The sequence below is a fragment of the Pseudoliparis swirei genome, chromosome 7 (genome assembly GCF_029220125.1).
Source record: "Pseudoliparis swirei isolate HS2019 ecotype Mariana Trench chromosome 7, NWPU_hadal_v1, whole genome shotgun sequence".
NCBI lineage: Eukaryota > Metazoa > Chordata > Actinopteri > Perciformes > Liparidae > Pseudoliparis > Pseudoliparis swirei.
In genome coordinates this window covers 13,694,711-13,707,494 of record NC_079394.1, presented here as the reverse complement: position 1 = coordinate 13,707,494, position 12,784 = coordinate 13,694,711, and the positions used below count along the sequence as shown (strand labels likewise).

The following is a 12,784-nucleotide window of genomic DNA, read 5'->3' as shown; positions in this document are numbered from 1 at the left end:
TCATGGTGGCGGAGGAGCTCCCATTAGTCCATTCAATCCGCTCCAAATGTTATTCTCATTAAATATAGATCCATACGCAGAGTGTGACCACCAGCAGCCTCATTACTTCATGATGAATCAGATGTTTAATTCAGAGACGCTGCAGCTTTAACTAATGTGCTGTAATATTCATGTTCCTCCCCAACAGTCTCACAGGAAGTCTCTTTACTTTATGAACTCAATCGTCTCGTCTGTTGTACCTCTGTGCTGCTCATTGATTGGCCAACACAAACACCATCCTGGAGCACAGAGCGGTCACACGTGGACCAGAACTTCATATCTACCAGGCCACTGTGCTCTTATGAACCTTGAGTGCTGCAGAAATTCTTTTGTAACCTTAGCCAGATATTTGCCTTGCCCCAATTCTGTCTCTGAGCTCCTTGGGCAGTTCCTTCGACCTCATGATTCTCATTTGCTCTGACATGCACTGTGAGCTGTAAGGTCTTATATAGACAGGTGTGTGCCTTTCCTAATCAAGTCCAATCAGTTTATTTAAACACAGCTGGACTCCAATGAAGGAGTAGACCCATCTCAAGGAAGATCAGAAGAAGTGGACAGCATGTGAGTTAAATATGAGTGCCACAACAAAGGGTCTGAATACTTATACTTATACTCTTTTTTAATAAATTTGCCAAAATTTCTACATTTCTGTTTATTTTGTCAAGATGGGGTGCTGAGTTAATGAGAAATAAAATTAACTTTTTTGATTTTAGCAAATGGCTGCAATGAAACAAAGATAAAAATAAAAATATGTGTATATATATATATGAATATATGTATGTATATCAGGAGCTCACCTTGGTCTCCCGCTCCTCGAGCAGTGTCTCCAGTCTCTTCTGAGCGGCTCGTCCTTCATGGTCGTCGCTCACGATGAGGATGATGTGGTTCCATCTGAACTCCCTCATGAGGTCGAACCAGACGTGGGCCTGGTGGGAGTACGGGGGCACGGTCCTCAGAAAGGACAGGTGGATGCTCTGAGGAGGACACGGAGGGACCAGGTCACTCATGTCCTTTTTATTTTTTTTCCCTCTCTTGTGTCCCCTGTTACATGTGTGTGTGTGTGTGTGTACCTGGCACCTGGCCTCATCTCCACACCTGCACGCCGCACCTCACCGTTCTGCCTGCACTCACCTCCTGTCCTACCCAACCTTGTTGTCCCCGTGTCTGCTCTTGGCCAAAACCGAACCCTGACAGAATAATCTGGTCAAACAGCGGACATAAATTCCCTCTGCTAGGCACTAGCATCCCACAGTGTCATAATTGGACGCCACGAGTCTGCCCTACGAATCCCGTCATGCCCCAGAAGTCTTCGAACAACCTTGGCTTAAACTGCACGATCCCCACATTGATTGGTCTACGGGATCCGTAGCTAGTTGAAGCATCCCACTGGATCTGCTGATACGCCCACTATCAAGGCCTTACGTTAATCCCTCCTACTTACTGTGACCTGGGGGATGTGTTCAGCAAGCAGCGGGCCTAAACACCGCCTCCACATAGACCCTATGACTGCGCCATCAACCTGCCCCCAGGCGCCCCCTTACCCTCTAGGCGTCTCTTTAATCTATATCGCCCAGAAAGAGAGACTATGGAGAGTTACATCCACGACTCCCTAGCAGACAGTTTCAACTATCTATCCTCCTCCCCTGTTGATGATGGGTTCTTCTTGTTGGGCAAGAAGGACCGCACGCTACGCCCCTGCATTGATTAGCAAGGCCTTAATGAAATCACCAGTAAGAACAAATACCCTCTCTCTCTCAATAACCCTGCCTTTTAGCCCCACCTCAAGGCCATGGTGTTCTCTAAACTGGACCCCCGCAATAACTACCATCTCATTCGCATCCGGGAGGGAGACAAATGGATGAGGGCCATCAACACCCCTCTGGGCCATTTTGAGTACCTCGTCATGCCGTTCCGCCTCATCACTGCCCCTGCAGTATTCCAGACCTTGATTAATGATGTGCTCCGCGACATGCTCAACCGTTTCATCTTCGTTTACCTGGACGATATCCTCATCTTCTCCCGGAACATGGAGGAACACACCCAACACATCAGGCTTGTGTTGCGCCGGCTACCGGAGAACAAGGCTTCATCATCCAGGGACCAGGTGAGGGCAGATCCAGCAAAGGTAAAAGCAGTGGTTGAGTGGTCCACGCCCACCAGTCGCAAACAGCTACAGTGGTTCCTTGGATTCGCCAATTTCTACAGACGGTTCATCCGAGACTACAGCAAAGTAGCTGCCCCCCTCACGCAACTCGGCTCCACTGCCGCCCCTTTTTCTTGGACTCAGGATGCAGACTCTGCTTTTGCCAACCTGAAGAGACTATTCACTTCTGCTCCGGTGTTAATTCACCCAGATCCCTCTCTACCGTTCGTGGTGGAGGTGGTTGCTTCGGATTCGGGGGTCGGGGCTGTCCTCTCTCAGCAGTCCCCTCAGGATCAGAAGCTACACCCGCCGTCTTTCACCTGCAGAACGCAACTACGATGTGGGTAACCGGGAGCTATGGCTGTAGTTCTGGCTTTGGAGGAGTGGAGGCACTGGGTGGATGGAGCAGAGCAGCCATTTATAGTTTGGACCGACCACAAGAACCTTTCTTACCTTCACTCCGCCTAGAGGTTTAACTCCCGCCTGGCTCGGTGGGCTCTGTTCAGTTGTGCCCTTTGCCTATTCCCTGCCGCCCGTGGTCCCACATAGCAGTGGACTTCGTCACTGGCCTCTTCAGAAGGAAACACAGCTATACTAACGGTCGTGGACTGTTTTTCCAAGGCGGTCCATTTTATTCCCCTCCTGAAATTGCCAGGATGAAGACCTGAGGAACACCTCCATGGAGAACCCGATCATAGAGAGAATGTGAGAAGACCCAGGACAAAGCCCTGAGGAGCACCTCCATGGAGAACTCAATCATAGAGAGAATGTGAGAGGACCCAGGATAAAGCCCTGAGGAACACCTCCATTGAGAACCAGTTTAATTGAAAGGCCTGTGAAGGGTGACAACAGGTTCGGGTCGACCCTCTAACCCTGTGTAAAACTGTAAAAATAGGACTTACCTTGTCCGAGTAGATGGACATGCGCGTTGTAAGGCCGAGCACGGGGATCCGGTAGAACCCAGCGGTGTAGGAGACTGGCGTTGGAGTCAGGTGGTCGTTGGACTGAGGGGGGTGGCTGACCAGGATCGCATATACCTACAGAGGAAGACTGGTCTGTTATATGTCTCTTTAATTACATCATCACATTGAAGAGGAACAAATTAGTACAAGTACAAATCAGACTTTTGTTATTTATCTGAAAGCTTTAGATTTATGAGTTGTTAAAAGTCAGTTGAATAATAATCCATTAATAAAGAGAATAAAATGTCATTTTTCTGTAAACCAATTGCTGGTTCCTAAATTATGTATTTTTACTGTGCAACATAATAATAATAATATATTTGTATTTTCAGTTTCTTTGTGTTTTTGACATCAAACAATGAAACTGAAATAATTTCTAAATCACACACGTAAACTGTGTGTGTGTGATTGTGTGATTGTGTGCTTGTGTGTGTGTGTGTGTGTGAGTGTGAGTGTGTGTGTCTATAATCCCTCCATCGTCCCAGAGGATGGAGGGATTATTATATCTCAGTTTCTGGAGCGAGTGGATGTTAATCTGACGTCCATTTCTCTCTCTCTCTCCCTCTCTGTCTCTCTCTCTTTCTCTCTTTCTCTCGCCATGTGACGGGTCATGTGACGAGTAATGTGACGGGCCATGTGACATGTCATGTGACGGGTCATGTGATGAGCCATGTGACGGGTCATGTGACGAGCAATGTGACGGGGCGATGTGACAGGTCATGTGACGGGTCATGTGACGAGCCATGTGACGGGGCGATGTGACAGGTCATGTGACGGGTCATGTGATGAGCCATGTGATGGGTCATGTGACGAGCCATGTGACGGGGCGATGTGACGGGTCATGTGATGAGCCATGTGACGGGTCATGTGACGAGCCATGTGACGGGGCGATGTGACAGGTCATGTGACGGGTCATGTGCCGAGGAAGACTCACTTGGTTGGAGATGAGGTCCTCGCAGACGGACAGGGCCATCTGGATGGCGTTGGGCTTGTGCGTGACGGAGATAGCGTTGAGCCTGAACTTGTCCTTCCCATACAGCGCGTTGGCCTGGCTCACCGCCTCCTTGAACACCTGCTCATAGCGCTTCTGACTCAGCACGGCGCCAATGTTCACCAGCCGGGGCTCGCAGCCGCCACGGGCCACGGAGCAGCACTGCAGCGCGGCGAGGAGGAGCACGCCGCGGAGCTCCACTGAGGAAGACGAGGAGGAAGGTCAGAACAGAGACAGAAACACAACAGGAACCAGAGACCTCCTGAGCTCCTCTGGTTGTATATAAGTCTATGCATCATGTGTTAAAGCTGCATTGTCTCTCCTGACCACCAGGGGGAGACTCCTCTGGTTGTATAGAAGTCTATGCTTCATGTGTTAAAGCGGCATTGTCTCTCCTGACCACCAGGGGGAGACTCCTCTGGTTGTATAGAAGTCAATGATTTAGGGCGCGGCTACAAGGTGATTGACAGGTCTCTACTAGATATTTGGCGTCTCTAGGTCCCTCCTCCTCAGTCCCCATATGGTCACTTCCTCTTCACTGGATGCAAAAGACAAGACGGCGACAGCCAGAATGTAGAACTGAAGGATTCATAACTATTCATATTTTCATCTATTTAATCTTCTTTGACAGATGATTATATAACAGAATATTTCATCTGAGTTTTTATCTACAAAGAGCAGAAGAAGGTTCAAAGAGGACAAATGAACATTATGTATTATAAACATTATGAACATTATGAATTCCATTCATTTTCGTCCACGTATCCGGGGTCAGGTCTCGGTGGAAGCAGGTCCAGCAGGCTGATCCAGACTTCCCTCTCACCTGCAACATGTTCCAGCTCATTCTGGGGGATCCCGAGGCGCTCCCAGACCAGCTGGGAGATATGATCCCTCCAGCGTGGCCTGGTCTTCCCCGGGGTCTCCTCCCATTGGACGTGGCTGGAAAACCTCTAATGGGAGGCGTCCAGGAGGCCTGAACCACCTCAGCTGACTGAAGTCTGAGCTCCTTAATCTATCTCTGAGGCTGAGCCCGATGGTTGAGGGTCAGAACGTAGACCGACCAGTAGATTGAGAGCTTCTCCTTTCGGCTCAGCTCCTCTTCACCAAGGCGGTCCGGTGCAGCGCCCGTTTTACTGCTGCAACGATCCGCCTGTCGATCTCCATCTTCCCCTCACTGGTGAACAAGACCCCGAGTTACTGGAACTCCTTCGCTTGGGGCACTCTGTCCCCACCTGGAGGAGCAATCCACCGGTTTCTGAGACCCCCAAATCTGACCTGCCCCACCCCCAAACCTGACCTGCTCCACTACCAGGCTGCGCCTAGATATCCTGTCCATGAAGATCACAAACACCGGCGACAAAGGGCAGTCCTGGCGAAGGTCAACACCCACTGGGAAGGTGTCTGACTCAAGAATGCTAACACAGCTCTCAACGAGTCCGGAACCCCATACTCCCGCAGAACCCCCCACAATAAACCCAGAGGGACCCGGTCGAAAGCCTTCTACAAGTCCAAACAAGTCCATTCCACGCCCGTAACTCGTAGCTAGCGCTAGCTACGAGCTACGGGCGTGACAGCCTGATAGCCGTTTGTTGTCAATGTGGCCATGATAATGGCTTTACAGAGAATATGACCGAAGAGGTTTTTAATGTCCTCATTATGCTTATTTTTTTCCAGTATCGGTTCAGGCACCGTTTAGGCACCGGTATTGTTTTAAAAGTACCGGTTTAGCACCGGTATCAGAAAAAACACAAACGATACCCATCCCTACTTATGAGCCACATAATGTTGTTACATGGTGTTCGTTATGGACAAACCGTGGCTAGCACAGAAGTCCAACAGCGAGACACAACAAATAATATGAAATAAATTATTGTTAATATGAATATTCTTATTATTAAAATAAACTGGACACTATTTAAATTAGTTTCTTTTGTTTTTTAAAGTGAGGTGATGACCAGGATGAATATTAAATGTCCTAAATGAATAATGATTAATGAATAATTATACATTTATAATGATCAATTAACATAATGATCATGAATTAATACTGATAAAAGTAAAATTGATGCATTTCTATTTGTGATAATAATAATAATAATATTGATGCATCTATATTGAACAATATAATAGTGATACATTAATATTGGTCATTTTAATAATAATACATTAATAATTATCACTACTTGGTGAATAACTAATAATCTCACTGATTCTCCGCGACACCGTGAACGCGCTGCGTCGCTCCGTTGGTCTCCTGTTGATCTGTGATTTATTTCCCGGGGATTCCTCCCGGTGTTCCCGGTGCTCCTCTCCCGGTCCCCGTCACATGTCCCGGTCCGGTGCTCCGATTCTGTGGTCGGTGTAATCAGATGACGGTGATGAGATGTTTCTCACGGTTCACGGAGCCCGTGACATTCCGTCTCGTGCCCGCTCCTGTTGATCCTCGAGCCGCCTCCTCCAGCAGAAAGATCAATGAAGGTGATTATCGGCTGGTCTTCATCACTCCTCTTCCTCTCCGGTGGGGCGCGCGGACTTTCAGATGACCTGAAGCTCGCGAGCGCGCGGTCCGTCCTTGGAACCTGACGCTCGCTCCCGTGCGCTCTGAGCTCGGAGGAGAGGATGCGCGCGTGGCCGCCGGAGCACGTGCACGAGTTTATCACTGGCTGTGAATGTCACATTGAAAATCAATAATAATATATAATAAATTATTTCAGTTTGTATCCGAATACAATTATGACGTCATTTAAATATGAAATTATTAATCGGATCAATATTTATAAATGTTTACTTTGATCACAAAAACAAACACCATCTTCATCACTAGGTCTTTATCACTATAGAGGTTGACATGATTAGAGGTATTCATCAGCAGAGGTCTTCATCAGTAGTGGTCTTCATCAGTAGATGTCTTCATCACTAGAGGTCTTCATCACAAGATGTCTAGATCACTCGATGTCTTCATCACTAGAGTTCTTCATCACTAGAGGTTTTCATCACAGGTCTTCATCACTTGACGTCTTCATCACTATATATCTTCATGAGTAGAGGTCTTCATCAGTAGAGGTCTTTGTTACTAGAGATCTTCATCAGTAGAGGTCTTCATCAGTTCTTCATCAGTAGAGGTCTTCATCACTAGAGGTCTTGATCAGTAGAGGTCTTCATCACGAAAGGTCTTCATCACTAGAGGTCTTCATCAGTAGAGGTCTTCATCACTAGAGGTCTTCATCACTAGAGCTCTTCATCAGTAGAGGTCTTCATCACTAGATGTCTTCATCAGAGTTCTTCATCACTAGAGGTTTTCATCACTAGAGGTCTTCATCACTTGACGTCTTCATCACTATATATCTTCATCAGTAGAGGTCTTCATCAGAAGAGGTCTTTATTACGAGAGATCTTCATCAGTAGAGGTCTTCATCAGTTCTTCATTAGTAGAGGTCTTCATCACTCGAGGTCTTGATCAGTAGAGGTCTTCATCACGAAAGGTCTTCATCACTAGAGGTCTTCATCAGTAGAAGTCTTCATCACTAGAGGTCTTCATCACAAGAGTTCTTCATCAGTAGAGGTCTTCATCAGTTCTTCCTCGAGATCTTCATCAGTAGAGGTCTTCATCAGTAGAGGTCTTTATAACTAGAGGTCTTCATCACTAGAGGTCTTTATTACTAGAGGTCTTCATCAGTAGAGGTCTTCATCAGTTCTTCATCAGTTGAGGTCTTCATCACTAGAGGTCTTCATCACTAGAGTTCTTCAGCAGTAGAGGTCTTCATCACGGGAGGTCTTCATCACTAGAGGTCTTCATCAGTGGAGGTCTTCATCAATAGAGGTCTTCATCAGTAGAGGTCTGCATAACTAGAGGTCTTCATCACTAGAAATCTTCATCACTATAGAGGTCTTTATTACTAGAGATCTTCATAAGTGGAGGTCTTCATCCCGTCTTCATAGAGGTCTTCATCACTAGAGGTCTTTATCACGAGAGGTCTTGATCAGTAGAGGTCTTCATCAGTAGAGGTCTTCATCACTAGAAGTTTTCATCAGTAGAGGTCTTCATCACTAGAGGCCTTCATCACTAGAGGTCTTTAGAGGTTTTCATCAGTAGAGGTCTTCATCACTAGAGGTCTTAATCACTAGTGGTCTTCATCAGAACTCCTCTGCTCAGATCCTCCTTAAATGAATATTAATGAACTTTCACTTCATACTTTAGAGACACTGTTCACACTTTCATTTAATTTTTATATTTTCATTTCCTTTATTATTTAAATTATTGAATGTAATATGTCCTGTTATTTTATTTTGTTGTGGTAAACATGTTTGCTGCTTCAAGAAATGTCCCCCTGATATGAATAAAGTAAAGTAAAGTAAAATATGATATAATATAACTTAAACTTCAAACGATCAAATGTCCGAAAGTCAACTTCAACACGAGCTGTAATTATTAAATCATTTTTTAAATTACATTTATTTTTTATTTTTATTATAATGTTATTAATTCCGTTGGCAGATGGTCTGGGGTCCACTTTCTTCTTCTTCTTCTTCTTCGATTGTTTCTGTATTTTAATCACAATCATCACCCAGCATGCCTTGTTGCCATGGGAACAGGGATGCAGACCCACATCCCTATTGTGGTTGCCATGGAAACAGGCATTTCTTACCCACGCCCCCCATCTGCTCAACAGACACACACCTGGTAATTAACACACACACACGCACGGCTACACATTGAGGAGGCGGGGCTTGTGAAGACATTTGTAATAATTCATGGGAGCGTAACCCCAAGATGACGCACACGCGCACACACACAGCTTCTGTCTGTTAGCTTCGGTCTGTTAGTTTAGCTTCTGTGTTTTATCTTCTTTATGTAAGCTTATGTCTGTTACTATATTTTAGTTTCTGTCTGTTAGTTTAGCTTCGGTCTGTTAGCTTCGGTCTGTTAGTTTAGCTTCTGTGTTTTATCTTCTTTATGTAAGCTTATGTCTGTTACTATATTTTAGTTTCTGTCTGTTAGTTTAGCTTCGGTCTGTTAGCTTCGGTCTGTTAGTTTAGCTTCTGTGTTTTATCTTCTTTATGTAAGCTTATGTCTGTTACTATATTTTAGTTTCTGTCTGTTAGTTTAGCTTCGGTCTGTTAGTTTCGGTCTGTTAGTTTAGCTTCTGTCTGTTAGCTTCAGCCTCCCAGCGGGAGCTTCTTGGGGACATCACTGATCTCAGCTGTAAACATGAAGTAGGACACTGAGCTCAGTTTTTTCTCTCTGGTGCTTATGAGGAGGTTCAGTTTCCAGGCCAGTGAGTCCACACACACACACACACACACAAACACACACGCGCACCCACACATGTGCGTGCACACATGCACACACACTCAATGATGCTCTTTTTGTTTCCAGATGAGCGTGATGTGAGGCGCACAGAGATGCATGCTGGGACACCTTTGTCGTTCTGAATCCCCGGTGTGTGTGTGTGTGTGTGTGTGTGTGTGTGTGTGTGTGTGTGTGTGTGTGTGTGTGTGTGTGTGTGTGTGTGTGTGTGTGTGTGTGTGTGTGTGTGTGTGTGTGTGTGTGTGTGTGTGTGTGTGTGTGTGTGTGTGTGTGTGTGTGTGTGTGTGTGTGTGTGTGTGTGTGTGTGTGTGTGTGTGTGTGTGTGTGTGTGTGTGTGTGTGTGTGTGTGTGTGTGTGTGTGTGTGACCAGTAGTGTGTGTGTGTGTGTGTGTGTGTGTGTTAAGTCCAAGTCAGAAACAATCACTTCACCCAGTGAAGGACTATCACACAGCTCTGATCTGAATGGACTCCAGCTGAGGGAGGAACACTGCCACAGAAACCTTTAAGTCCAACCAAGACAACAATGTAACTTCACGGGGTGAAGGACTATTTCATGGAATAATAATACAAGTTTCTCTAGCTACACATCTCTAGCTAAGCATCTGTAGCTACACGTCTCTAGCTGCGCGTCTCTAGCTACACATCTTCTGGCTACGCAACTCTAGCTACGCGTCTCTAGCTACGGCTCTCTATCTACATATCTGGAGCTATGTGTATGTAGCTAGCATCTCTAGCTACGTGTCTGTACCTACGTGTCTGTACCTACGTGTCTGTACCTACGGTTCTGTACCTACGGTTCTGGAGCTACAGTTCTCTAGCTATGAGTCTGCCACTAACCCTCATTCACACAGAGGACTCGCTGCCTCCAGCATTTCTATTGGCAACTGATAGCAGCTAACGGTGCTAACAATGTTTACCTGAGGGGTAACCAGAGGGGGTGTTTACTTGAGGAGTAACAAGAGGGGGTGTACTCCCTTGCCATGACGATCCTGTCGGTGCATCTTATTGACGAGGTATTAATTATCAATTATTGAACCTTTAACATCTCCGGTCAGAGACAATGAGCAGAAAGAACAGGATATATATATATATATATATATATATATATGAGAGAGATAGGGAGATAGAGATTTTAGATGTACAAGCTCAAGCTGTTCACAAAGTCAGTGAAAGAATATGTTTGCATGAAAAAAATATTTTATTTTTCAAACAAAATAAATTAATGAAAAGACCTAAATGTATTCTGATGATGATGATGGTCTCTCTGTTTTGCTCATGAATAATAAACACCTGCTGCCCTCTGCTGGACAAAGATGCTCACAGCAGATCTGAAGTCATATCAAGTATATCTTTTCTTCACAAATCATTTTTTCCAAACCTTCCTCTTGCTGACCGACCTGATGAACGTATGAATACATCTTAATCTTCAACAACGACCACGTGGTGCGTTTAAAGAAGCTTGGACATCTGAGAACCTATTTGTTCTCATCTTGCATGAAAAGGGTTAAAGCTGATCTGAGTACAGCACCAACTAACATCCTGTGTTCATGGATGTGTTCACAGTGAAACCAGGAAGCCTTTTAATCAACCATCAACAAAACTGATAAGCTCACAGGATAACATGCTAGTTGGCTAACAAGCTAGTAGACTAACAAGCTAAAAGCATAACAAGCTATCTAGCCTATATCAGGGCTCTCAAGTGTCACGCATTGAGCGTGAGACTCACGCATTTCGGTCTTAAGTCACGCACTCCCGCCACACATCGTATTTCTCACGCTGAAAAAAACTCTCGGCTATTTAATGTTTTAATGTGCCGCAGCACGCAAACATGAGCTGGCCGCGCTGCCCTCAACTTGAGGAATTGTGTTTTGCGTTTTAATGCAACTTCCACAATGGTTCACTTAAATTCTTAATTTTCATGCATATAAAAAAGGTTGCACTTTGAAAATAGAGAACGTGTGATGATCAATTATTCCAAGAGCTGAGACACACCCCGGTTTGAATGGGGGGGGGGGGGGGGGGGTGCTGCTGATGGAAATGTCACTCCTGCCCGTCTTCAAAACTTGAGAGCCCTGCTATATACTGTATATGGGTCGATGACATGACACATGATTTTTCTGTAATTGAGTGTGAATGTTTATTTAGATGCATTTTAACACTCAAACAACACATGGTAGTGAAGCATATTATGGTACTTTGTTTTAAACTCATGATTTTGTATGTAATATCTGTTATGTTTTGATTATATTTTAACAGGGCTCTCAAGTTTTGAAGATAGGCAAGAGTGACATTTCCATCAGCACCCCCCCCCCAGAACGAAATTTTCTGATATCAGTCAGTCGCGCGCAATTCCAGGATGCTTTATTTTCATTGGTTGCTGGATTAAATCTTACCCAGATACAACAGATTCGGTTTTTTCTGATTGGCTATTGTGTAGCCCATTTCTTTTTTTGGATTGGCTGATAAGTGGCTCCTCACAGCAGAACTCCAGAGGAGCGCTTGATTCCTCCACGGTGAGGGCAGCGCGGCCAGCTCATGTTTGCGCGCTGCGGCACATTAAAACATTAAGTAGCCGAGAGTTTTTTTCAGCGTGAGAAATACGATGTGTGGCGGGAGTGCGTGACTTAAGACCGAAATGCGTGAGTGTCACGCTCAATACGTGACACTTGAGAGCCCTGTTTTAAGGTGAATACACAAAATGTCCTGCGGTGTGACCGTAACAAAGGTGAAGCATTAAACTTACACATGAACAAAATAAACCAGAAATATCTGGAGCAGCTAATAACTGCCTTGGCATTATATTGTATATATTTACATTATTGATATTAGGTTTTAATATGCGCAAAACTAGTAAATTAGTATTTACAGCAAAATAACTTTCGTAACACAAATGCTGTCCTGTGGCGTGACATGGAAAATCTGATTTTTAAACGGCAGTTACATGGACAACTATAGAGCGTATTCAATCACGTGACCACAACAAACTCTGGCGGCCATGTTGGGGTCCCACCACGGCATTGTTTTGCTTGTTTGTACGCCGCTCTTCCCGTAGAAATGACCATTATATCCTGAAGGAGACACGATTTCAGTTCAAAGCGGTGTGCCTTGTGATTGTGGTCCTGTGCCTCATTGTTGGATGTGGGACTAATGATTCAGAATATGGGTTCATCAGCTCAACAAGACAGGCTATTACTTCAGCTTGTCATGCATCTACTCCGGCTTCACTCGGCGTCTGAGCGTTAGGACTGTTCTCATGTGTTTCTGTTGATACATCGGGTTGTGGGCACGTTTCCATTGACACTCGTCAATAATCTCTTTTTGCTTTTTTCGCCGAGCGAAAA

At 45.2% G+C, this 12,784-nt stretch overlaps 1 protein-coding gene across 1 annotated transcript in view; it reads right to left on the bottom strand.

Annotated features, from left to right (window-relative positions):
- Window positions 1–6,402, bottom strand: part of grin1b (glutamate receptor, ionotropic, N-methyl D-aspartate 1b) — a 33,817-nt gene extending 27,415 nt beyond the window's left edge. The window contains exons 1-4 of the mRNA XM_056419083.1: window positions 6,343–6,402; window positions 4,079–4,335; window positions 3,085–3,219; window positions 837–1,013 (exon numbers count right to left, since the gene is read on the bottom strand). Coding sequence (XP_056275058.1) covers window positions 837–1,013; window positions 3,085–3,219; window positions 4,079–4,335; window position 6,343 — 570 coding nt within the window. The 5' untranslated portion in view covers window positions 6,344–6,402. The remainder of the gene's footprint in view (window positions 1–836; window positions 1,014–3,084; window positions 3,220–4,078; window positions 4,336–6,342) is intronic.
- Between the last annotated feature and the right edge of the window lie 6,382 nt (window positions 6,403–12,784).